At 36.8% G+C, this 27,512-nt stretch overlaps 1 protein-coding gene across 1 annotated transcript in view; it reads left to right on the top strand.

Moving 5' to 3' along the window:
- RIF1 (replication timing regulatory factor 1) overlaps positions 1-26,452 on the top strand; it is a 73,996-nt gene extending 47,544 nt beyond the window's left edge. The window contains exons 20-35 of the mRNA XM_021719067.1: positions 116-215; positions 4,739-5,003; positions 7,465-7,507; positions 8,005-8,207; positions 9,891-9,990; positions 11,358-11,477; positions 13,877-14,028; positions 14,391-14,471; positions 14,562-14,616; positions 15,024-18,275; positions 20,550-20,696; positions 20,966-21,043; positions 21,132-21,247; positions 22,480-22,633; positions 25,115-25,223; positions 26,192-26,452. Coding sequence (XP_021574742.1) covers positions 116-215; positions 4,739-5,003; positions 7,465-7,507; positions 8,005-8,207; positions 9,891-9,990; positions 11,358-11,477; positions 13,877-14,028; positions 14,391-14,471; positions 14,562-14,616; positions 15,024-18,275; positions 20,550-20,696; positions 20,966-21,043; positions 21,132-21,247; positions 22,480-22,633; positions 25,115-25,223; positions 26,192-26,400 — 5,184 coding nt within the window. The 3' untranslated portion in view covers positions 26,401-26,452. The remainder of the gene's footprint in view (positions 1-115; positions 216-4,738; positions 5,004-7,464; positions 7,508-8,004; positions 8,208-9,890; positions 9,991-11,357; positions 11,478-13,876; positions 14,029-14,390; positions 14,472-14,561; positions 14,617-15,023; positions 18,276-20,549; positions 20,697-20,965; positions 21,044-21,131; positions 21,248-22,479; positions 22,634-25,114; positions 25,224-26,191) is intronic.
- The last annotated feature ends 1,060 nt before the right edge of the window (positions 26,453-27,512 follow it).

Genomic DNA, 27,512 nt, shown 5'->3' with positions numbered 1-27,512 from the left:
CATGGTATACGTGAGAGTAAAGTCTTATATTTTTTTTCTCATTTTTCTTGTTGCTTACTATTCAGTACTATGCCAGTAGTTAAATATTTCTAATTATAATACTATTTTTCCTTAGGATTTGTTGTTCTTGGATAGGATCTTTCATATTATAACTGTGATGGTTGATTGCATCGACTTCTCACCATATAATATTAAATATCAGCCAAAAGTTAAATGTAAGTATATTTTAACCTTTATTTGTTTATTCAATACTTCATAAATACTTCTAAAACTATTCTCTGCGAAAATCCTAATGACCTTTTCTACCTCATGTTATGAACTTTTGATCTTGTTAAACCTGTTGATTATCATGCTAGGAGCTTGCATGTTCATTCTCATTTTCTCTCTTTCTCTTTCACACACATACACAATGTCTTCACGTTTTTTAAAATAACGCTGAAAGAAATAATTTTCTAATTAGAGATTGCCTAATAATACAATGATTTTGCTTATTCCATCTGGTACGAGGGATTATGTGGACAAAAACATAGATATAATTTTAAATGTGTTTGGAAGCATAATTTGAAGTAATAATTGAATTGACATTAAAATTTGAAATAAAACAATAGAATCTATTAATTATTTTATAGGAAATTTAAACTTTAAAAATTTGACTAGGGTTTTACTATTTTAGTAATATTGCACAGTGGGAGTTGTAACAATTTGTCTGATTTTTAAAACTACATGCGTCAATTAATTTTAAATTATTTTGTAGTAAATACTGAGCTATTTTAATCTACAAATTGACTCATAGAAGAAAACTATATTTACTTGTGCTTATATATTTATACCATATAGGAAATGATAACCTGCCATTGATGAAAAAAGTTGAGTTGTATAATTTTTTCATGTTTAAAAATTAGGAACATATATGCAATTTTCCACTAATAAGAGTGTTATTGATAAGTTTGTGTGAAGATTTCTAAAATATATGTAGAATATTTTTAGACTGTTTTCTCATTGTACTAAATAGTAGTACAGAGTATCATTTTAAGTTCCTGAAGTATATGTCAGAGCATCCCAGCCGAATGCCACAGAAATAGATTATAGATGTTCTTAATATACTGATCTCAGCTCTCCTCTTGGTCTCACTGTGTCAGAACAATTATCTTTGAATACCGTAACTATAAAAAAGTTGTATAAAAATGACATCATAAGTTATTTTATAAGCCACTGAAGTTTCTTAGGACCAAGATGCCTATATTAGCATAATTTTACCTCTGTTAGTGCTTCTGAAAAATTGGTTTTAAGTGAATATGTAGTCCATGATTTATGAACCCACAGTTAGAAATACATCTTTTTTTCATTTCATATCTGTCTAGAATAGAACGAGGGGTCCTCATGTTGTTTAAGTTTATGGCGTGGGGAAAAAGTCTGTTAGCAGAAGTGGAGAGGAAACAAAATTATGATTAGCTGAAAGGAAATTATTTTAAGGGTTGTGCCTCAGGATCACCTTTGGATGTTGGTTTTTTTTTTTTTTTTTGGTGACTTATATTTCAATAATACCAAATTTAGAGAAACATTGGAGAATTATGCACAGAAACCTCATATCTTTTGCTCGTATTCCTCCCTTAATACTTGACTGCATTTGTTTTCTTTGCCCTCCTATACATTTTATTCTTCCCACCCCACCCCCAACCTCCCCCCCCAACCTTTGAGAGAGTATGTCTTAAGATAAGTCAACAGCATGGAATAGTTCGTCAGTTTTGTCTTTTGTGTTCTTCACATACGGAGCATGCAGGCATTGCAACTTTTTTAGAATCCCTCAATCTGGGATTATCATAGTTCCTCAAGGTTAGGTTCAGGTTCCATTAATTTTTTTTTACAGGAGTATCACAGAAGTAATGCTGTAGTTCTTTTTCAATTAATTATTTCCCATTCCTAATGGTGTTAACATTTACTGTTTGGTTATGGATGGAATCTGTGGGGACCAAAGGAAGGCCCACACTGTACCTGTACAGTGACTACTTATATACGTAATCCTGAATTGTATCCCATATCTTTAAAATAAATAAATGAATTTTAAAAATAAAGATGAGATCTGCCAGGTTTTCCACTTAACAATTAATGAATTAGTGTTTTGTATCAGATACTTTGAAATTATGTAAATATCCTCTTCCTCAGCAAACTTTCACCCATGAGTTTGTCATTCATTGATGTTTCTTTCCTAAAACACTATGGTAATTCCTGATGTGATAGGTTCCATTGTTTTCTTTTATTTAGTTTATATCCGAATGCTTTATTATTAGCTATATTAATTCTAAAAGCAGTCCCTAGTTTTAATTAGTTGTCTCATTCTGTTCTCATAATCATTCTACAGTTATTTGTTGAGCATTACTAGGCACTAGTTTTTTCTGGGTGTAGGTAACTTTGTAATGTGTGGTATAGCTTCCCATGTCTTCTATTTATTTTTGCCAATGTGAACTTCTGAATTTTTATTTTATTCAGTGTGTTATAATTTGCTAACTATTGTTTATTTTAATGCCAGGTGTGTCTCAGATTTAGGCACTCGAATCCCTTTCAAATCAGCTCTTAGACTTTTTCACATCTGCATTATTCTTTGATGACACTGACTTGGAGGTATTCATCTTCATGTTACACTTTCCCTCCAGCCAGGAATCAGCCATTTTCTTAAGGAATATGTATGGTTCCTTTTAGCTGAGAATGGCATTTAGAAACGGATAACTTTTTGCTGCTACTAAGGTGCCATTGTTTCTGGGCCCCTAATAACAATGAATTATTTCCCATTACTGGTGATGCGAAATAATTTTCCTCTGAATGGAAAAAGCTGGGAAATAGGGGTGTGTATGTTCATGTAGCTATTACTAGTTTTTCTAGGTGTACACTTCTAGTTACCATTTAATATCACATGGTCATTCCCACTTTTGTATTTGTACCTACATCTCTAACAATGAAAAACCTTGTTACCATTGCCCTCTGTCACTTATTTATAGCCAGTTTTCTGACACATAGGCTGTCACTTTAGCCTCAGCATTCTGTCCAAGAATCTTGGGAATCATTTTACAAGGCACATTCATATCTGAGACACTGATTCTAGGGGAAAAACTTGATTGAATTTCTTTTAGTAGCAACACTCATTTTACCAAAAGATAAATTTTCTAATTAACAAGCACTATATTAATGTTTTCTATTAAGTCTGAGATTTCTTTTCTTAAAAGAAGGGTTTGAGAGAAACAAAGGTAATTTTGGAATGGGTATGATTTAGGGGGAGCAATATGAGTTTATTATCGGAGAGAGAAATATGAGTTTATTATTATCAGAGAGGGTACAAAGGAAAGACAATACTTTTTTTTTGAGTTGGAGTCTCACTCTGTAACCCAGGCTGGAGTGCAGTGGCCCGCTAATGGCCACCGCACTCTCAACCTGCTGAGCTCAGGTGATCCTTCCGCCTCAGCCTTCCAAATAGCTAGAACCACAGGCATACCCACCATATGCCCACCTAATTTTTTGATTTGTTTTAGAGATGAGGTCTCACCAAGTTCCCTGGGCTGGTCTTGAACTTGTAGGTTCAGGCAGTCTTCTCACCTCGGCCTCCCAAAGTGCTGGGATTATAGGCGTGAGCCACCATGCCTGACTGAAAGACAATACTTTTAAGACTTAAAATCTACAAAATAGGCAGTAGACTTATTCTGCATTTTTTCTCAGAATTTGGATCTCTGACTTGTTTAATGTTATTTGTAGGTATTAGTGTACTGTAAATGAACCAGGTCATTTCTAAGGGAAATTTTTAAATTTCAAGGCTAACTGTTAAAATTAATTTTGTGCCTGTTTTGTGTAAGTTAGTACTTTGCTACAAATTAATTGTTGAAATTCCAAGAAATGTAAGAAAAAATTTGAAATGTATTTTGTAACTCCTTAGTAAAAACACTCGTTTTTCTGGATTTTTTTTTTTGAGTTGAATTTTCACTCTGTCACCCAGACTGGAGTGCAGTGGCCACTTCCAGCCACTGCAGTCTCGACCTGCTGGGCTCTGGCAATCCTTCCACCTCAGCCTTCCAAGTAGCCGGAACTCCAGGCGTGCACCACCATGCCCAGCTAATTTTTGATGTAGTGTAAAGATGAGGTCTCACCAAGTTGCCCAGGCGGGTCTCGAACCCGTGGGCTCAGGCAATTCACTCACCTCGGCCTCCCAAGGCGCGGGATTACAGGCTGAGCCACCGAGCCCAGCTGGATTTTTTTATTCTAGATCTCTCAATCCCCATCTCCTTGTCTCTTGTCTCTTGTCTCTGTCTCTGTGCCTGTGTGTGTCTCTCTCTCTCCTGGGCTCAAGTAATCCTCCTGCCTTAGCCTTCTGAGTAGCTGGGACTACAGACATGCACTACCCAGCTAATTTTTCTTTTTCTTTTTCTTTTTGGTAGAGATATGGGGGTCTTTTTTTATTGCTCAGGCTGGTCTTGAACTCCTGGGCTCAAGCAGTCCTCCTACCTCAGCCTCCCAAAGTGCTGGGATAATAGGCATAAGTCACCACACCTGGCGTTGCAGTCTCATTCTTAAAGATAATGTTTTAGTGATATTTATTCATTAATAGTATATATATTAAGATTTATTTGAGGTGTCAGTCAACAAAAGTACGGGTACATGATGTTTCTAACATTTAAATATGAGAAAAATTGTAAAGGTGGACAGTGACACTATTTTCAATGTACCTGAGATTTTACTCAGTTCTGTTTTATATTAGCACTACAGAAACCTTCAGATTGGTCTAAAAAGAAGAATGCGCCCTTAGGGAAATTGACATCCTTATTTAAACTTCTTGTGAGAATGATCTATTCTTTCCACACTCTGAGCTTCAAGGAAGTATATTCGGATACTCTCTTCACTATTGGCAACTCAATCACCAGCATTCTTTCCAAAGTGCTTGGACATATCTCTTTGCCTTCTATGATCCGAGAAGTATTTGTGACTTTAACAAGACCTCTGGCATTATTTTATGAGAACGCAAAGTAAGTATTTTGGGCTTAGAATTAAATGTAAATAAACAGTTTAAATTTTAGAGGCAACTTTTCTTCCCTGTCAGCTTTATTGTTATAGATAGTAATTTTGATAATTTCGTGGAGAGGGTAGTATACTAAACTACGCTTTTGTTGAAAAGATAGTTCAAGTAGTATATAAATATCAATGAGAAATTGGAAGTTCTATTTTCTGTTTTTGCACTTGCCCTTTTCGTACTTGTGTTTTCAGTGTTTTTTATGCAAACAAGCATACCTATTAAATGTGTGACAGATATGAAAGCCTACTTGACATAATATCATGCAACTAAGTAGATAGAATGCACTTAATGTAGTCAGCCATTTGGATCAGTGGGTTCTGTATCTGTGGATTCAATCAACCCTGGATGGAAAATATTCGGAAAAATAAGAAAATTTACAAATTTGGCCAGTCATGGTGACTCATGCCTGTAATCCCAGCACTTTGGGAGGCCAGGGAGGAAGTCGCTTGAGCTCAGGAGTTTGAGACCAGCCTGGGCAGCAAAGAAAGACCCCCATCTCTATGTAAAATAGAAAAATTTGCCAGTCATTGCGGCACACGCCTGTAATTCCAGCTTCTTGTGAGACTGAGGTGAAAGGATCACTGGAGCCCAGGAGTTTGAGGGTGAGCTAGCATTGTGTCACTGAACTCCAACCTGGATGACTGAGTGTGACGTTGTTTAAAAAAAAAACAAAACTGCAAATTAAAAAATACAGAGCAACAACTGATTATACAGCATTTATATTCTATTAGGTACTATAAATAATCTAGAGATGCTTTTAACTATATAGGAGGATGTGTACAGGTTATAAGCAAATATTATGTAAGCTGTTTTATATTGGGGACTTGAACATTTGGATTTTGGTGTTGAGGGCAAGTCCTGGAACGAGTCCCCTTTGAATCCCAGGGGATGACTTTGTCTTTGTACCATGCAGATACCACTCTATTTATGTCTGTATATAATTCTATTAAACTTTCACAACCCCAAAGTCTGCAATTTTTCTTGCAAATTTTTAAGTTCTTCCTTAATCAAAAATAGTTTGTGAATGAAAGACATGTACACATACAAATAACTAGTATACTTATTACTTTGAGAGGTCTATGCTAGATATTCTCTGTGATTCAATTTTTTTTTTTTTTGAGTTGGATTCTTACTCTGTTACCCAGGCTGGAGTGTAGTGGCACACTCATGGCCACTGCAGCCTCTACCTGCTGGGCTCAGGTGATCCTTCTGTCTCAGCCTTCCAAGTAGCTGAAACCATAGGCATGTGCCACCATACCTGGCTAATATTTTGATTTATTGTAGAGATGAGGCCTTGTCAGTTTGCCCAGACTGGTCTCGAACCCTGGGCTCAGGCAGTCCTCTCACCCCAGCCTCCCAAAGTACTGGGATTATAGGCATGAGTCACCACTACCAGCCTTGATTTAATTTTTAGGAATCATGAGCTTGCTATTTGCTTCATGCTGCAGTACAGTGAGGCAGTCATAGCTGAGTGCAACCTCAAACTCCTGGGCTCAAGTGAAACCTCTAGCCTCAGCCTCCCTAATTACTGGTATTTTAGGTGCACATCATCATGACCAGCTTATTTTTAAAAAATTTTTATGTAGAGACAGTGTCTCGTGTTGTCCCGGATGATCTTGAGCTCCTGAGCTCAAGTGATCTTACCTAGGCATCTCAGAGTGCTGTAATTACAGATGTGAGCCACCACATCCAGCCTAATTCAGTTTTGTTGTTGTTGTTGTTTTGTTTTGTTTTTTTGAGTTGGAGTTTCACTCGGTCACCCAGACTGGAGTACAGTGGCTGCTCCCGGCCAAAATAGTTTGTGAACTGCAGCCTCGACCTGCTGGGCTCCGGCGATCCTTCTGCCTCAGCCTTCCGTGTAGCCGGAATTACAGGCGCGCACTACCACGCCCGGCTCATTTTTTTTTTTTTTTTGTTTATTGTAGAGATGAAGTCTCGTCAAGTTGCCAGGTGGGTCTCGAACCCGCGGGCTCAGGCAATTTACTCACCTCAGCCTCCCAAAGGCACGGGATTACAGGCTGAGCCACCGAGCCCAGCCTAATTCAGTTTTAAAAGGTTGGATTGGCCATTGTCTTGCTAAGCTATAGTGTGGTCATCTGCTCTTTGAGCTATGGCCAGGCCATGTTTTCCTAAGCTTTGTCCCCCTCCCCTCCCTTGGGGAGGTGAATCTTTTCTCTCTCTCCCTCTCTCCCTCTCTCCCTCTCTTTCTCTAATTTGCTTGTGAATAAACTATATTTTCTAATCTAAAAAATAAAAAGTTGGGTTGTTTTAAGTTTTGGGGCACCTTTTTATATCACTCCATTTGTATCTCATTCTTAGGATTGTATTACCTCATTTTCAGATTTAGCTTGATAATCTATTATTAACTTCCTAGAATATAAATGGTATTCTGTTTTATGTGCTTTTCTTCCCAGGCTAGACGAAGCTCCTAAAGTGTATAGTTGTCTGAACAACAAGGTAAAAATTGACTGTTGTCCATAAAACATAATTTCATGATGAAACATGGTATGGTTTAGACAGTTGTCTTCCTGATACAGAATTCTGCTGGTTTTTAAAGGGGTTATTATACTTCAGTTTTAAAGGACATTTAATAACATGATATAGACACATTCATAGGTAGAATTTAATAATGTTATGTAAAATTCATGTTAATGCATCTCCTTGTATCTCATCCTTGCAGTTGGCTCAAAGTGTATATATGTAGGCAACTATTCCTGTTATAATTGATGTAACAACATAATGTCTTTCTGTTAATGAAAAATAAGCTCAGAATCAGGCTATCCTGTCAATAATCAAAGCAAATTTATCTGATAATTTGCCAACTTATAAAGAGAAATACATATTTAAGACAACGGGGGCTTGTTTAAAATTGTGAATTTAAAAAATTGAAATAGCAGTATGTTTATGAGTTAACGCTCAGTATATTTTTTGCTTTTGTTTTTTCTTTTTCCTAGTTAGAAAAGCTATTAGGAGAAATTGTTACTTGTCTACAGTTCAGCTACACGGGAACTTACGACAGTGAACTTCTTGAACTACTCTCCCCACTATTATGCATAATATTTCTGCACAAGAATAAACAAATTCGAAAGCAGAGTGCTCAGTTCTGGAATGCCACATTTGCTAAAGTACCGATGTTGATTTATCCTGAAGAGTTAAAGTATGCTAACAACAAAACTTCTATACAGCTATTATTTTGTGATAATGTAAATTGATATTTTGCTTTGGAATATACAAGGGCAGTGACACCAAAAACCCGGAATTCATTTATTAAAAAACTATGTGGCCTGGCACAGTGGCTCATGCCTATAATCCTCACACTTTGAGAGGCTGAGGTTAGAGGACTGCCTAGCCCACGGGTTCATGACCGGCCTGGGCAACTTGGTGAGACCTCATCTCTACAATAAATGTTTTAAAAACTAGCCAGGCTTGGTGGTGCATGCCTATAGTTCCAGCTACTTGGAAGGCTGAGGCAGAGGGATTGCCTGAGCCCAGCAGGTCAAGGCTGCGGTGGCCGTGAGCATGCCACAGCAGTCTAACCTGGGTGACAGAGTGAGACTCCAACTCAAAAGATAAATAAGATAGCTATGTATTCTTAACACGGTTAAACTTTAGTCACCTTCAGTGTTCTTTCTGTTTGGTGAAATAGATGTGTCCAGGCATTTTTTCCATTGCTCAAAACAGTTTCTGAACTCATCAATCTTGTTTATGTCTGTTAGTGCTTCTGCTAGTTTTTGTTTTACCTCTTCCACATCAGCAAAACGTTTCTCTTTGAGGACTTTTTTAATCTGGGGAAATAAAAAAAGTTGCCTGGGGCAAAATCAGGTGAATAACGAGGGTTGGGTATAGAGATTACGCCATTTTGGTCAAAAACTGCTGAACACTCAGTGTGGTGTGGGCAGCTGCTCTTGCAAATCACCCGTCATGAAATGGGCAAACGCGTTGAAAGAATCTCTTTAAAAAATTCACTAAAGTTGAACGCAGCCTCTGATATGGCTGGTACACTGGTGCCAGTGTGTTCCTTGAGCACATACCTCGTAGGGGAACCCTGTACTACAATTACCCAAAAGATAATTCTGGGGTTTGGGGGGTTCCCCTTTCATACTATTCTTACAGGGGTCATTACATAGACTTCCCTTAGGTGAAATATTATCTTTTGGAGTACAGAATAATCACTAATATTTGGTCCTTTTTTGGTGGGGGGGAGATCCTCTCTTAGAGTAACCTTGATTTTGAAGAACCAAGAAAAGCAATTTAAATTTAGATTTTTTTTTTTTTGTTGGGATTTCACTCTAAGCTGGAATGCAATGGCACGCTCATAGCCACGGCAGCCTCGACCTGCTGGGCTCAGGTGATCCTTCTGCCTCAGCCTCCCAAGTAGCTGGAACTACAGGCATATGCCACCATGCCCAGCTAATTGTTTGATTTATTATAGAGATGAGGTCTTGCCAGGTTGCCCAGGTTGGCCTTGAACCCGTGGGCTCAAGCAGTCCTCTCACCTTGGCACCTCCTAGAGTGCTGGGATTACAGGCGTGAGCCACCGTGCCAGCTTAAAGTTATTTTTAACAAAAGAAACAAGAAGGGCCAGAAATGGATGGTTATTCAAGCTAGACACAAATTCTTGATATAGTATCTTACTTTTGTTTGAAATTTTCCATGATAAAATTCAGAGAAGTATAGGGGGAAATACAAAGATTGTCTAATTTTCCCAATTTATACATATATGGTAAGAAGCCAAATGTATGTAGCTGCTCTAAAGTTATAATTAAGGTGCTGTTGTTAACATATTATCAGTGTTCACCAGTTGACTCAAGATATATAAATTTATGTCCTTTTTTTAAAGACCAATACTAAGACAAACCAAACAAAAATTTCTGCTTCTATTGCCTGGTTTGGAAACTGTTGAAATGTTGGAGGAATCCAGTGGACCATATTCTGATTCAGTAAGTTGGTTTCCTTTTTTTTGTTTGTTTGTTTTTAACTTTGGAATGTTGTTTTAGTAGTTTGCTTCTTGCAAGTAAAAACAAGTGGAACTTGAATAGAAGAAGAGTTTTGTAACATAGGATTTTTTCATGTTGTCAGTTGTCTGACCTGAAATACATGAATTAAAGGCAAAATTTTCTCACTAGAGATTTTCATAGAAATCTCTGTTCTTGTTCATTACTGGTTTTTTTAAAATTCAGATATTTCATATGTTCTGTTGTATAAAGGGTATAATTATTAGAATACATATTTAGTTACTGCTTTGCAAAGCTAGAAATAATAGGTACTAATCCATTTCTAAGCAAGAGCTACCCTTTATTTTCTCATTTCTTTCCATTGTTTCTTATCATTTCTTCTATAAAAAAAGAAAACGTATGCCATCATATCACAAATTAGGAGCAAGGTTCCTTTTACTAATAATACCTTTACTAATAATACTTGATTATTGCCTAAAGATCTAGGAGTTTGGAGGTACTAGATATTCATGAGGTGGAGCATCCTTAGAAAACTTTTGGAACAGATGAGGTATTTCTTTTTTGTTGTTTTAAAATATATAATAGGATAAAAATTATGTACTTTATCTTGTTTTGGCTAAAAATTTTCACCAGATAACTGTTAGATTTGTTAGGACCTGTTTAGTAGAATTTGTTCCATAAAAGCCATATATTCTGTTGAGGGGAAAGTGCTTGGTGCATTAATATTTTCTATCATACCTGCTTTATTAACGCTCTGTTGTTTAATGTTTAAAGCTTTTTGGCTTTGAATTTTCTCTCGGAAATATTTTTAGTAGTGAGTGGAATATTTTAGCCCATTAAGTTGGTTCACTTTGCACTGTTGATGTGCTATGTGTTATTTTTAGAATTCAAAACATTAAATGGTGTTAAAAAGCTATTATAGCTGGCCATGGTCATGCTGTGATTCCAGCTCTTTGGAAGACAGAGGCTAGAGAATTTGCCTGAGCCCATAGGTTTGAGATCAGCCCGGGCAATTTGGCAAGACTTCTTCTCTATAATAAATCAAAAAATTAGCGAGGCATAGTGGCGCACGCTTGTGGTACGAGCTACTTGGAAGACTGAGGTAGAAGGATCGCCTGAGCCCAGCAGACTGAGGGTGCGGGGACTGTGTTTGTGTTACTACTCTCCAGCCTAGGTGACAGAGTGAGATTCTTTGCATTCTTTTGATTTTTTTTTTTTAAATAAGCCTGGATAATCAAATTTGACAGTATTCAAAATGAGTATTTATTAGACTGGAATTTTCAAAATGTGAAAAGGAGTAACAAAGTAGTACAGTTGCACTTAATGAAATGTTTTTGTTTTTAATGAAACAGACAGAAAATTCCCAATTAAATGTGAAGATAAGTGGCATGGAGAGAAAATCGAATGGAAAAAGAGAGTCCTTTTTGGCACGAACAAAGGATAAAAGAGAAAATATAAAACCAACTGCCAAAGTATGTTTTCAAAGGAATTTTTAAGATAAAATATATAGTAGCTCAAGGACGTACAACTTCTCAATCAATGAAAAAAGCTGTCAAAGACTAAATGAAGTGTAGGAGATTGCAGCAGAATAAGAGAATTTGGTTTAGTAAGACTACTAGGGTAGTATGGAAATCTAGAAGACTTGAATGATGATTCTTTTTGTAAAGATGAGTTTCTGTAATACATAGCATCTATTATGTGTAGTATTCTAGGCAGCAACCACTTGAGGTAGAATGAAGCTAGATATGAATGACTAACATATATAGCACAGGAGGGAGATTATAACTTTTATTTAGGACCACTGTGTTGTTATTTTAGAACTTAATAGTTTGAATAGAAATAGATGAAGAATGCCTAGGTAAAACATCTCTATTAACCGCATCTGAAACTGAGTATCTTGCTAGTTACCAATTAACTGGCTTTCAGACAACAATTCTTTCTCCCATGACCTCCAATAAATCTTACTCTAGAATCTTTAAACCTTGGTCCAGGTAAAATGAAACAAAAATATTATTTTTTAAAAAGAAATTTGATACGTACTTGTAGCAACTGTAGATGGAACAAAACTGGTTGCAACAAACGTTTACAAAGATGACATTCATTGTAGCTCCAAAGTTACTTGTATGTGGGGCATATTATATTGGCAACTTTTGCCTACTTAACTGGTTCGAGCTTCAGTTTGAGAGCTGCAGGTGTACTCTCTGGCCAGGAGATGGCGCTTGCCTGAGAGTACAAGCTGTGATGGTGGCTTTGGGCTTTCTGTTTGGCCTGTGGTTCCCCAAGAAAGTACCCAGCCTACCTAGGCAGTGTTTTGAGTCTTCGAGAGCAGTATTGAGGGGGAAAGTACTCAAGCTTCCACTTATGTGCACTATTGCCTGCCTCACTGGGACTTGGGAAAGAGTTCTGGCTGCTGGGGTAATGCTGCTCTGTTGGGCAGGAGCTATTCAAAAGAATTTACCAGAGGAATGGAAGGTTGCTATGGCAATAAATCCCATGCATCTCCTCCCACCATAGCCTCAGGTGGTCTGCTTTCAGAATGTAAAAGTGCTGTTGACCCCAAGGAACTCTGCTGCAGAGGAATTTGCTCTTGGGGCAGATAAGAGTATCAGGTCTTCCCTTTCCTCCCAGACCAGCTACTCAAGGTTTTTTTGGTTGTTTTTTTTTTTTTATTTGAGTTGGACTCTCACTCTGTCGCCCAGACTGGAGTGCAGTGGCCGCTCCCGGCCACCACAGCCTCGACCTGATGGGCTCCGGTGATCCTTCTGCCTCAGCCTTCCAAGTAGCTGGAACTACAGGCATGCGCTACCACGCTGACTCATTTTTTGATTTATTGTAGAGATGAGGTCTTGCCAAGTTGCCCAGGCGGGTCTTGAGCCCACGGGCTCAGACAATCCACTCACCTCAGCCTCCCAAAGGCGCAGGATTACAGGCTGAGCCACCGAACCCGGCTGGATTTTTTATTTTTTATTTATTTTTTATTTTTTTGAGTCTGGGTCTCACTCTATCACCCAGGCTGGGAATTGCTTTACCCACAGTAGTGTTCTACCAAAACCCACGAGCATCACAGGAAAAAAATGCGTTGAGTAGCCAGGTTCACTGGCTCACGCCTGTAATCCTGACATTTTGGGAGGCAGAGGAGACAGGATTGCTTGAGCTCAGGGGTTCAAGACAAGCCTGAGCAATATGGTAAGACCTGTCTCTACAATAAAATCAAAAAATAAAAAAAATGAGCTGGAGTGCAGTGGCACACTCACAGCCACTGCAGCCTCAACCTGCTGGGCTCAGGCCAGCCTCAGCCTTCCAAGCAGCTGGAACCACAGGTGCATGCCACCACTCCCGGCTCATATTTTTGATTTTTTGATTTTATTGAACCCCTGAGCTCGGGCAATCCTGTCTCCTCTGCCTCCCAAATGTTGGGATTACAGGCGTGAGCCAGTGCACCTGGCTACTCAACGCTTTTTTTCCTGTGATGCTCGTGGGTTTTGGTAGAACACTACTATGGGTAAAGCAATTTCTTGTGAGGGACTAGAGTACCACATGGCTAAGGGGACCTTCAGATTCTGTGGCAGGAGCGCAGAACTCCTGAATTCCCCTCATTCACCTCTGCCATTGCTTCCGGAGGATGATCGTGGTTTATGCAGTGATACAGGTGGCTAGGTAGTTTCAATGCAGACTGATCAGTTTTTCTCTTATTTGCATTCTGTGTATCTTAACTGCTTGTCTGTCGATTGTGGAATATGCTGCTCGTCTCCTTTCTTTGAGAGTGCTGAGGAACTCTGTTCTTTTGGTTCACTTCCTGAGAGAAATTACTCTAGCTGCTGCTTGTCGGCTATCTTAATTCTCTTTCACACTTTTTTTTAAATATCTGCAGCTGAAATTTGAATCTTCATCTCCAAAAGCAAAGAGTGAAATTCTTTTGGAAGAGGAGAAGTCTACTGACTTTGTGTTTATACCTCCAGAAGGAACAGATGCAAAGGAAAGAGTACTAACTGAACATCAAAAAGAAGTACTCAAAACAAAGAGGTTTGTAGACCTTTTATCCTTAACTGGCTATTTTTTATTCTGATTTAGAGTTCATGTAGCAAACTATAACTTTGTTTTTTAAACTAAGAAAGATACTGTGTATACTAAATTTTAATGCCAAAAGATATACGGTACACAAATGTATTTCATAATGTATGACTTTACCTAGTAACTTACTGAATGTTTATGAAGTGAATTCCTTTACTGGGGAAGGGAAGATAATTTTTTGGAAAATCTGGAAAGTAAATGTCTAGGTCTTGATTTTATATTGCTTTTGAAAGCAACTTGGTAGAATTGTAAGTTTAATTTCTAAGTATAGTAATATCAGATTTTTGTAGTTACTTATATAAATTGTTTTTCAGGTGTGATATTCCCACCATGTATAATAATCTGGATATTTCCCAGGATACCTTATTTTCTCAGTATAGTCAGGAAGAGTCTCTGTAAGTATGGAAACCATCACACTTTTATAACTTTATTAATTTTTAAGTAATTATAAAAGCTATTTTAATTTCTACAATTATTTATTTCAGGGAAATTTCTACTTCAGCCACAAAAGCAAAGGAAGATTCCAAGATAATGAGTGAGGTATATTTGATATTTTACATTACAGAGTTTTTGGAATTACCCTTCCACTATAGAGTCTCTTAAGCTGCTAGAAGGTTGTCTGTAGGTCTTCACTTTATTAGTTTTAAGATTTTTTTTAATTGTAAAAATCTCTTAACTCCTCAAAAACTAGCAGAATTATAGTCATTGTGTGTGTATGGTGTTTAAAATAAGTGTATTTGGCTTGCATTGATTTGAATATTTACAGCTTGCATATTTACAGTTAAGAATACAAACTAATAGGCATATACCACTAACTTTGGAATGTTTGCAATATATTGAAAGTTGCTGATTATCTTTTGAATTACTAAAGTTTTATACTTTTCTAGAAAGTCAAACTTGTTTTCTGGTTAATATACATAAATATATATATATATATTTCTGTGCAGGGGGAGAATATGGACAGTGACGTTGTCATTCTTCAAGATGTCGTGGAAAACTGTGGTATGAACGAACATCTTGAAAAGTCTTCCCTTTCAAATAATGAATGTGGTTCTGTTGATGAAGCCAGTCCAAAAATACTAACCAGTAATAATGATGCCAGAAACAATACTTTGATTTCATCAAAGAAAACAAAGAAAACTGAATGTACATCTAATATAGATAATTCTTTAGTTGTCAGCAGTAGCTCACTTTCTAATGCTACTGTTTCTGGAACTCCCTCACAGCCTACAAGTCGGAGACAAACTTTTATTACATTGGAGAAGTTTGATGGTTCAGAAAATAGACCTTTTAGCCCATCCCCCTTGGATAATATGTCATCAACTGTTACAGTGAAAAATAACCAGGAAAACACAATTAAAGCAGATACTCCACTAAAAGCAAAGCAAAAAGAAGTGACTGTTTTCAAATCTGATTCTGAAAAAATAGTGAATGGAACTAAGAGATCAGGCCGGAGATCAGGTAAAGCTGACCAAACAGGGAATAAAAGGTCTAAGCTAATGCGATCTGAGCAGGAGAGAAGTACTCAGGAATCTCCTGAGGGCATGGTAGCCTTAGAAAATAAACCCCCTGTTTTGATTAATCAAACAGAATGTGTATCAGATAATCAGGGTAATTATTCAGAATCTACAATGGAGTATGAAGATACAAAACTTAAATCAACTATAGAAAATGTTGTATTATCAGAAAACAATACTGTAGAGGAGAAAACTGTGGAAATTAATTTGGAATGCAAAGAAAATACACCTCCAGTGGTAATACCAGCAGATCAAATGGTAAATGAGGATAGTCAGGTTCAGATAACTTCAAATCAAAAAACCCTTAGACGATCTTCAAGAAGACGTTCAGAAATAATAGAGTCTACCATTGATAGCCAAGATAAAGAAAATAATAATCAAAAAAAGGAAAGACGTAAGGATGAAGAAAAATCTCTTCAGAAGAGTCCATTGCAAATAAAAGATGATGTGTTACTTAAGCAAAAACTGATCTCTGAGCAAACTGTACAGGAGAATTTAATTGAGAAAGGAAATAATTTAAATGAGAAGACTTTTGGAGAAACCAGTGCTAATGCTGAAATTGAGCAAAATAAAAGAAAGCCAGACCTTGAGAGTATTAAGTCTGAGGGAGATGGTTCCCAGGACATTGCAGATAAGTCCTCTGAGAAACCAATAAGGGGCCGAACACGATATCAAACAAGAAGAGCATCTCAGGGTTTGCTTTCCAGCATTGAAAACTCAGAATCTGATAGTTCTGAGGCAAAAGAAGAAAGTTCTAGGAAGAAGAGATCTGGAAAATGGAAAAACAAAAGCAACGACAGTGTTGACATTGAAGACCAAGTAGAGAAAATAGCAAAACAGGAATGTATAAAAGCTGAAAATCAGACACATGATTATAAAGCAAGTTCTGAAGTAGCTATAGACATAAAATCTCAGATTTGTGAAAAGCAAGATGAAAGTAATACTGTAGTACTTCGGGATTCTACAGTATCTTCAGATTTGTTGCAAGTTTCTGATGATTTATCAAATATGTACAAAGAAAAGAGTAAAACTGGCAAATGTGCAGAACATTCCTTTACAAGTCCACCTGTGCCAGAATCAAATCTAAGGACTAGAAATGCTAACAAAAGATTACATAAGCGAGACTCTTCTGATAATTGTAGTGCAGAAGACTCCTCAAAAGTAGGGGCATCGGACATTTCTTTGCTTTCTGAAAATACCCTTCCAACACTTGAATGCCAGCACAAGAGAAGCAGGAGGGTGAGGAGATCGAAAGGTTGTGATTGCTGTGGAGAAAAATCACAGCCTCAGGAAAAGTCATTCATTGGGTTGAAGAACACAGAAGATTGCGATGTAAAGATTAGTGAAACAAAAAAGACAGATGTGCAAGCATCTGTAACTATATCAGAAACTTCTAAAACTAGTCTGTCTTCTGAAGTAAAAGTTGTAGAAGAGCATCACAGTGTGAATTTCCACTTGAGTCTCAAGGAGGATAATGATACCATTAATGATTCACTAATTACATCTGAAACTGAGTTGAAAGCAAATACTGCGCAAGAATCTCTTCCTTCTGAAATGGTAAATTTTGAGGAGGAAACTTGTGATATGGATTGTAGTGAAGCAATGTCTCCTGAAAGTCAGGAGCCATCTGATGAAAATTTTAAAACTGTTGGCCCATGTTTAGGGGATTTCAAAGTTACTTCACAGGAGTGCTCTTTGGAGATCAAAGTTGGAAAACTGGAAGCTACTCCAAAAAAGGAACTAGGCTTAGAGAGTTTTAATATTGAAGGAAATGAATGTAAAGTGACAGAATCCAATCTAGAGGGAGTGGAAACTATGGAATTGGATGCAAGAAGTGATAAATCTGAAGCTAGCTTCTCTGAACAAGAGACTTCCAAAATGGACATTTCTGGAGAATCAGCAACAGAAGAAAATAGTAAAAGAAGTGATGAATCTGAAGCAAACACAGGTGAAGAACTGAATGCTGAGGCAACAGCTGAGGAATTTAATTCAGGTATTGATCTTTCTGATAACACTGCACCAATAAAATTGAGTGCTCAACCTGAGGTTTCTGAACAAACAGCAGATAGGGAACTAGAAAGAACAAACGATGGATCTGATCTAGGCTCATCTAAAGAAATGAGTGTTGCTGAAGTTGAAAATTGTGCAGAAACGATGATTGGTGAAGTGAATGCTGAAACTGATCATGTTAATGAAACAGAGGATGGAGACATAGCTATCAAAACCTGTAGTAAGCCTGAAGAAGCTGAAACCAAAAGATTAAATTCAGAAATTGGCAACTTTGTTTCTGACATGCTTGAAATGAGTACTAAAGAAGAAAAATTTGACTCAAATAAAACTGAAACAGATATTGAACTTAAATCCGAAGAAACAAAATTAGATAATAATCAGATGGTAGTGGGAAATATTTTGCAGGAAGTTCACCATATTTCAGACAGTGTTGAGGGACCATCACAATCTCTGACATCTGAAACCGCTATCTCTGAACTGATAATAGAAGATAATAATGCATCTCCTCAAAAATTAAGGGAACTTGATCCTTTACTTGTGTCAGCAAATGACAGTCCTAGTGGCATGCAGACACGCTGTGTCTGGTCTCCTTTGGCTTCTCCATCGACCAGCATTTTAAAGAGAGGACTAAAAAGACCCCAAGAGGATGAGATCTCATCACCCATTAACAAGGTAGGGGGAATGAGACTGAATATTAAGGGTCCCAGTATTTGGGAATATTTTGGCTATAGAGTAACACCTGATGAATGACAAAATAGAATTATATGACCACTCATTTTGATTATTAGCCATGGTTGCTAGGGGAAAGGACAAGTAGAAGAGAAGTTTGTTTTTGAGTCAAAGTCTCACTGTCACCCAAGTTGGAGAACACCACGGCCACCGCAGCTTTGACCTGCTGGGCCCATGATCCTTCTACCTCAACCTTCCAAGTTGCTGGAACTTCAGGTGTGTGCCACCATGCCCAGCTAATTTTTTGATTTATTGTAGAGATGCAGTCTCTCCTAGTTGCCCAGGCTGGTCTTGAACTCCTGGCCTCAGGCAGATTCTCTCCCATCAGTTTCTCAAAGAATAGGGATTATAGGTGTGAGTCACCACACTCAGCTGTAGATGTTGAAAAAAGCAGATTGAAACCCTTTAGATATTCCTTCATTTCACAGTAGTAAAGATCTTTATGTAATTATGCACGTTGTTCACTTTTGGAAAAATTGATGACTCATGGTTATTAATGCTCCTCATATGATAATATATGAGGAAACAGATTTATGAACTCAGGCAGTATTGATAAAGCAAGTTTAGCACTTGGTGTGTGCTGGGACATGCTGTTTTATATAAGTGTTTATATAAACTTATTTGCAGACCGTGTCTAATTAAAAGGGAAAAAAATTATCAAGATGTATCTTTATCAGTTTTTGTGATCTAAGGTATGATATTGACATTCCATAACTTAATTTTAAGTTTTAATCTACTATTTACTGTAGAATACACTTTATATGTAGGACCATGTATATATAAACATAACATCTTGCTTTTTGCTGTCAGCAAACGTATTTTGAGAACTACTTTTTTTTTTTTGGAGTATAAGTTTCACTCTGTTGCCCAGGTTGGAGTGCAGTGGCACACTCATGACCACCGGCAGCCTTCACCTACTCTGCTCAGGCAATCCTTCTGCCTCAGCCTTCCAAGTAGCTGGAACTACAGACATGCGCCATCACACCCAGCTATTTTATTTTCCCTGATTTATTTTAGAGATGAGTTCTCACCAAGTTGCCCAGTCTGGTCTGGAACCTGTGGGCTCAGACAATCCTCTCACCTTGGCCTCCCAGAGTGCTGGGATTATAGGCGTGAGCCACCATGCCCAGCAAAAACTTCTCAATCCATGTTCCTATTATTCTTAACTGTTCAGCTTTTGAAGATGTACTGAAAATTCTTCTGCAGATTCAGAGATTATTTAGGAAGGGTGCCCAGCCCTTGAGTTTCTGTTTTGTTTTCTTTTGTATTGAGGTTATTACTCAGTTTCTGGGTTTGTTTGTTTGTTATGTAAGTATCTCAAACATAATAGGCCATTGAAAAATTTATGAAGGTAGTTTGCATTGAGATTGGTGTCTTAATATATTTTAGATTGTTAATATAAATTAACTTGTTTTTGTTTGATAGTAGTTCATACTTAATATCTAGGCAACAGAACAACATACTGTAGTTTGCTATACCAGATAAGATGTTTGTGTATACATACACACATATACTCAGTCACATGTAGAATCTGCCCATTCTTGGGAATCAAGACCAGAGATAGATAGATAGGTAGGAGGTAAGTAGGTAGAGAAAGAATGAATCTGCCCATTCTTAGGAATCAAGAACAGAAGATGTGTATAAAAACATATTACTGATAAGAGTACTTTAATGTGTATTTATAAATATCAAATAGCTGAATAAGTGAACATAATTATAAGAGATTAGAAGAGCCAAAGTTACTTCAAGCTGGGGCTCAGAAAGACACAAATTGCTTTACAATGTCTGTGACTCTGATGATACCCTCAAATAGTTTAGAACAAAGATTAGTAAGATATATTGGGGGCCCATTATTTCTGTTTTTACCTCTTTGTCTTCTTCCCATTCAGTTTAGTATAATCCAGTAAGGTTATTAGAATCACATTATACAGTTTAAACTGCCACATAGTTTCATTAAGTTACTGTCCATATTTCACAGTGTTTGGTGTTACATTATGCAGACCATTTACAACATAGATAATTTGAATGAATTGTTATTGAACAATATTACTTGGAAAAACAGTCAATGGGAAGAACAACTGCAATTTGCTTCTAGTGAAATAAATTAAGCTTTTAAACCCACATTCTGGTTTTGAGTAACCCATAATGAGAATTTATGGTGCCATTTTAAAAAATAAATTTTCAAAATTTAAGTAAAAATGTGAACTATGTTTTCAGGTTCGTCGTGTCTCCTTTGCAGATCCAATATACCAAGCAGGGTTGGCAGATGACATTGATAGACGATGCTGTGTTGTTAGGTCCCATTCTTCAAATAGTTCTCCCATAGTAAAAAGTGTTAAAACCTCTCCTACTGCACAATCTAAGGTAAGCTATAGGCTTTAGAATATGCATATATGTGTACAGTCATAAAAGTAGTATTTGAGAAACAATAAATGGTTTGGATATAGTTCTTTTGTCTGCTACATGAAGAGATGGTGAGAGGCAATGATGATTCAGCAGGTGATTGATTAGATAGTAGATTATTTGTTTTCTTAAATTTTAAAGAAATGATTGCAGTCTTAAGTTGTGAAAATAAAATTGTTAAGATTACAGCTATCTAGGGTTCTGAGTGAGTTTTTTTTTCTCTCCTTTAGCATAATACCACTTCAACCAAAGGATTTCTGTCCCCAGGATCACGTAGCCCTAAATTTAAGAGCTCAAAGAAGTGTTTAGTAAGAAGTGCTTTAGTTTTCATGTAACTTATTCTATTTTCATGTTTGGTCAGGTGACTTCTATTTAACTTTTGAAATTCATTCTAAGATTTCAGAAATGGTCAAAGAATCCATGCCTTGCCCAACAGAAAGTGTTTACCCAGCTTTGGTGAACTGTGTGGCACCAGTTGACATCATTTTACCTCAGATTACGTCAAACATGTGGTAAGTGGTTATTAGGGCTTCTGGTTTATATTCCAAAATGATATTTATTTAAGGGGAGTATTTGAATGGTGGAGGTCTCATGTCTAGAAGTGATTGGCATTAACTTCTCCCACATACTTTATTTTGAAAAAGCACCTGGGAAGGTAGATTAGCTAGGGCAATATGAGAAGACTTTATTTTAATATAGTAAGATAAATATATGTTTAATATTTAGGTCCCTTGCTTAAACCATTTCTTTTATCTTACTTAATCCCATAAGGAATATGAATATCATTTCTACTTTATAAGATGAAGTGTTCAGAAATTACCACCAAAATTGCACAGATAATGTTAGTGATGCATGAGATTCATATATATATAATTTGTTCATGAAGTGATTTGTTTTGTTTTTTTTCATGTTAAAAGGTCGTTTCCTTGATGTTTCAGTCTTGGAAACTTAAATGCTTATGTGTAGACAATTCCAGATTACCATAGGTAGTTTGGATACCTAGAGATAATTTCTCTTTAATTAAATTAGCAAACTGCCTTAACTCCAGTAAGAGACGAAATGTTCTCAAACTGAGTAATTTAACGATTCAGTAAAATGTTATAGAAATACTGAGTTCATTTTTGATTATTGGAGAGAGGGAACATTAAACAGGGTGTGTAGGTTAGGAGAGATTAAAAAACCAATGAGGAACCCAAGCTGTAGGTAAAACTGGGCTTAGTGGCATAACAAGCTTTTTCTTCCTACCCTACCTACCTGTGTTTTCAACCACAGTTAGAAAACAGTTATATGTACTTATGGAAATCTAAGAATTATCTTAAATAAAAATGTATATAAAACACAACACACAGTAGGCTCATTATGTTTCCAGTGCTATTGCTTATTCCAGGCATTCACATCTGATTCAAGTTTTATTTTACACATTTCATTTTTTTTCTCATTTTTTGTTTTTTAAAAATAGAGACAGGTTCTCGCTGTGTTGCCCAGGCTAGTCATAAACTCCTGGCCTCTAGCAATCCTCCTACCTTGGCCTCCCAAAGCATTGGGATTACAGGCCATTGTGCTTGGCCTCAAATTTTATTTTAAATTAAACATACATATGCCTGTCCTCACTGTGGGTTAGATGGACCTATATAAATAAACCCAGTTATTGAGCTTAAATGGAGAAATTCAGATTGGATAAGCTCCTGAAAATAGCATATAGATAAAACTGTATAATTATATTTCATTTTTCTCTTTTGTTCAGGGCAAGAGGCCTGGGACAGCTCATTAGAGCCAAGAATATAAAAACAATTGGTGATTTGAGTACTCTTACACCTTCTGAGATAAAAACTCTTCCTATTCGTTCTCCAAAAGTATCAAATGTAAGAAAGGCTCTCAGAGTTTATCATGAACAGCAGGTAAAAAAGTTAGATGTTAGTTACAAATATGTGTTAATAAATGATCTAGCAATACAATTGCAGAAGTTTGTTAAACTGTTCTTGCTTAAAAGCCTATTTTATGGTGCCTTTCCCCAAGTCAAGAGTAACTTAAAAGATCACTTTATAATCACAGAAATTTGCTTATTTATTTTTAAATTTTTTTTTTTTTTTTTTTTTTGGAGTCGGAGTCTCACTGTTGCCATGGCTGGAGTGCAGTGGCACGCTCATGACCACCACGGCCTCCACCTGCTGGGCTCAGGCTATCATCTCCCTCAGCCTTCCAAGTAGCTAAAACCACAGGCACATTCTACCTACCACACCTGGCTAATTTTTTTTCATTTATTGTAGAGATGAGATCTCACCAAGTTGCCCAGGATGGTCTTGAAGAGCTGCACTTAGGCAATCCTCTCACCTCTGCTGCCCAAAGTGCTGGGATTACAGGCATGAGCCACTGCGCCTGGCCTATTCTGTCCTTTTTTTGTAATGCACCCCAGGTTTGTTTGTTTGTTTGAGTCAGAGTCTCACTGTCACCCAGGCTGGAGTGCAGTCTCACTCTCAGCCACTGTAGCCTCGACCTGCTGGGCTCAGGAGATCCTTCCATCTCAGCCTTTGAGGTAACTGGAACCACAGGTGTGTGCCACCATGCCTAGCTAAATTTTTTTATTTATTGTAGTGATGAGGTCTTGCCATGTTGCCCAGCTGGTCTTGAACCCCTTAGCTCAGGCAATCATCTTAACTCTTCCCCAAGTGCTGGGTTTATAGGCGTGAGCCACTATACCTGGTGATTTGGTTTTTAATTGCCTTTTATTCTTTTAATTCTGATTTACTGCCTTTTTTATTTCCACCATTTGGTGGGTGATTGTATGACTACTTGCTAAAACCTAGATGTTCAAGAATCTAAACATCAACAAAAAAACATACAAATTTGTAATATCTAGCCCATTTGTGGCTTATTTTTCTTACTTGTTCTTCCTATCAACGTTTTGCACATAAACATTTTGAATTATGGACATTTTTTGAGTTGGAGTCTCACTCTGTCGCCCAGACTGGAGTACAGTGGCCGCTCCCGGCCACCGCAGCCTCGACTTGCCCATTGACACTACAGATTGTGTGTCCCTTATCTGAAATGCTTAGGACAGAAGTGTTTTGGACCTCAGATATTTCTGGATTATAGAATGTTTGCATTTTGCAGTTACTTACCAGTTGAGCACATGAAAGCAGGGTTCTTTGTCAGAATTTCTCCAACTGGGGTGTGCCAGCTACTGAAGACTTCTGTTGTATTCTTGAAAGTAATTGTTTTATGTTTACTTATTTGTAATCTTAAAAACATTTGCTGGCTGGGCCTGCTCTGCCTCATGCCTGCAATCCCAGCACTGTGGGAGGCCAAGGCAGGAAGATTACTTGAGGCCAGAAATTTGAGACCAGCACAGGCAACATGGTGAAAACCCAATTCTGCTCCCCCCAGAAGTGTTAACCAGTTACAAGAGAAAGCCAGAAACTACTAGTAATATATATTATATATATTATAGATATATATAATATATATAACTAGTGTGTATGTATGTGTGTATATACTCACACACACAGTAAATATTTTTTTAACAGGATTGGGATACAATTTACATAAAATTCACTCACCTAACATGTATAGTTAAATACTTTTTAATATATTCAGTTATGCAGCCATCTCCATGATCTAATTTTAGAGCATTTTATGATCACCCCAGAAGAAATTCTGACCTGTTACCTGTTCTGGACATTTTATAAAAGTAGGGTCATACAACTTATGATCTTTTGTGATTAACTTCTTTCAGTTATCATATTTTCAAGGTTTATTCGTGATATAGCATGTGTTATAATAGCATTTTCTTTAATGACTAATATTGCATTATTTGGATATACCATATTTGTTTATTTATCAGTTGATGGATATTTGAGTTTTCTACCTTTTGCTATTATAAATAATGCTGCTGCATTGGTATACAAGTTCTTATATGGACATATGTTTTCAGTTCTTTTGGGTAATACCTAGAAGTGGAATTGCTGAGTCATATGGTAATTCTAACGTTCTGAGTGTAGTATTTTCTCAATCAGTGTTCCGTAGGTCCTAGGATCACTTAGGAAATGTGTTCTTCAAAAAGAAATGTATATTATTTAAACTCCACTTTCTTGAACTTGAGAAGTATAATGTAATTTTCTTAGCTGCCATGGCTGTATTTCCTGAGGAAGATATTATGGAATATTGCAGATATCTCTTCAAGAGATATTTTATAATAATTTTTTTGTGTGTCATCAGTAGAACATAGTTTCTTAGGAAGATTAGCCAAGTCAGTTGGTGGTGGGCATGTGGAGCATATGTTCCACACAATGTTCTTTCCCAGTGTTTACATTATTATTAAAAATAAATTTCAGTATGTTGTGTTTTATTCTTTTATTTCCTGCTCTGAATGTGTAATCAAGGTGAAATCTCGTGGACTAGAAGAGATTCCAGTTTTTGATATTTCTGAGAAAACAGTAAATGGAATAGAAAATAAGTCCTTGTGTCCTGATGAAGAACGACTTGCTTCAGGTATATTTTAGCAAAGCAGGATAAATTTTAGATTATTAGCTGACTTGAATAAGCGTTTTGTTATGCTTTTTGTTTTAGTTGGATTTGACCATGATTTGTTAATTCAAGGCTTTTTTTGTTTGTTTGCTTGTTTGTTTTTTTGAGTCAGAATCTCACTCCGTCACCCAGGCTGGAGTGCAATGGCACACTCACAGCCACCCCAGCGCTGACCTACTGGACTCAGGCAATCCTTCCGCCTTCCAAGTAGCTGGAGCTACAAGTGCATGCTACCAAGCCTGGCTAATTTTTTGATACATTGTAGAGACACGGTCTCACCAAGTTGCCCAGGCTGGTCTTGAACCCCTGGGCTCAGGCTGTTTGTTTTTTGAGTTGGAGTCTCACTCTCTCACCCAGGCCTGGAGTGCAGTGACATGCTAATGGCCACAGCAGCCTCAACCTGGAATTATAGGCGCATGGCTACCACACCCGGCTAATCTTCTGATGTATTGTAGAGATGAGATCCATGTTGCTCAGGCTGGTCTTGCACCCCTGGGCTCAGGCAATCCTCTCACCTCTGCCTCCCAATGTGCTGGGATTACAGATATGAGCCACCACACATGACTTTTTCTTTGTTTTTGTGGTTGATGCCAAATGTGTTCTTAAAAAAACTGATAATGATGGCAAGTGTGTCCAGTTGTTATTTCCTTATTGTCAGCTTCTAGGCCATTAAGATCTCAAATGAGGACATAACTGTATGCACTCTGTTCTAGATATGTTAATAAAAATGAAGTCGTTTGCCCATTTCTGTAGTAGCACAGAATGATAGATTCTTTTGTCACCTTCTAGAGAAGTAGGGTACCTCAGCATGCTCTCTAAATTTGAAACTCAGACCCCTAAACTTTTGATTAACTTAAGAAAGATGATGCAAATAACTTAATTTTAACTTGTGTGGTTTTGTTTTTTTTTTCTTCTTTTTTTTTGTCTTTTAGATTTGATTGATCCTGTTACTTTAGAGACTCCATTATCCAAAAATCTTGTTGCACAGATTAGTGCACTTGCTCTTCAACTGGATTCAGAAGATCTACATAATTATTCAGGAAACCAGCTATTTGAAATGCATGAGAAACTAGGTAGTATGGCAAATTCTATAATAAAAAATCTACAGTCCCGTTGGAGATCACCAGCCCAGGAAAATTGAAGCTTTTTGTTTTTTTAAAAAGTCACTGGATATTTTTGATTGATAAATTCTGAAATAGCACAATTTCAAAGAAGAGACTGTTTGCAGAATTGATAATATTTCAAACTCTGAAGGAAAATGATTTATTATGTAAGTTCAGTTTTGTAAGTTCATTATGTAAGATCTTTTTTTCATACAATGTATTTTTTTGACTGCTGTGCATAATTTTTCAAGAAATTTAATTATCTTACTGAAATAATGAAAGAAAAAACTAAAAACCATGAGTATACATTTTATTTCACACTTTCTAAAACTCAAGCATGTGCATATTCTGGTGAAACGTAAAGTACGTTGAAAAAATGTAAAGTAAAATTGAGAAATTTTATTTGAATTATGTTGAACTGTTTATACTTGTTTTTTTTTAATTCATATTTGTTGTGTCTGAGGTTTAGGAAGTCTGATTGGTAGGTAAAACACCTCAAGTGAGATGCAAAAGAATTGGAACTTTTCCTATAGATGTCAACTTTGTACAGCTTTCAAGAAAAATACCAAAAGTTTCAACTTCCGGATATTAAACCATTAATGCGGTATTTACTAAGGTTCCATTCATTTGCATTAGCAAATATTTGTGTGGCAGCATTTGACTGTGAAAATGTATTCTTATGAGACATATAGTATTGATTTTTAAATGCTTCACTTTGTACATTATGTATAGATGACAATGGTTTTAATTTATAAATTTCAGTCTTCATCAGTTGCTTGCATTTTTCTGCAGCTTCTTGTGAATACTTTGATTCTGTTTAATAGAAATATTTTGTATATACTAAATACTGAGATATCAGTATGGATGGTAGAAGTGCTTCATGGGCTTGCTGTAGATGTTTGTAGGATTTCGTGTCTACAAATAAAACATAGTTTTGTATTTAGATAATAGTTAATATGGGTTTATTTTCTAAAAGTATCTAGAACGAGTAAAACTGTGGTAATGAGAAAATGTTACATGACAGCTTTGCTATCCATACCCTTTCTTATTTCTTTTGGTTTGGAAGAGGATATTAGCCACTAGAAAGTGTGCCTCGTTACATTTATTCAAGGAAAGTTAGTTTGAATATTTTCACTGCAACTTGGACTGT

The sequence above is a fragment of the Carlito syrichta genome, unplaced genomic scaffold (genome assembly GCF_000164805.1).
Source record: "Carlito syrichta isolate Samal-C Ts95f unplaced genomic scaffold, Tarsius_syrichta-2.0.1 Scaffold314111, whole genome shotgun sequence".
In the NCBI taxonomy this organism is placed as follows: Eukaryota; Metazoa; Chordata; class Mammalia; order Primates; family Tarsiidae; genus Carlito; species Carlito syrichta.
This window is presented reverse-complemented; position numbering and strand designations above follow the sequence as displayed.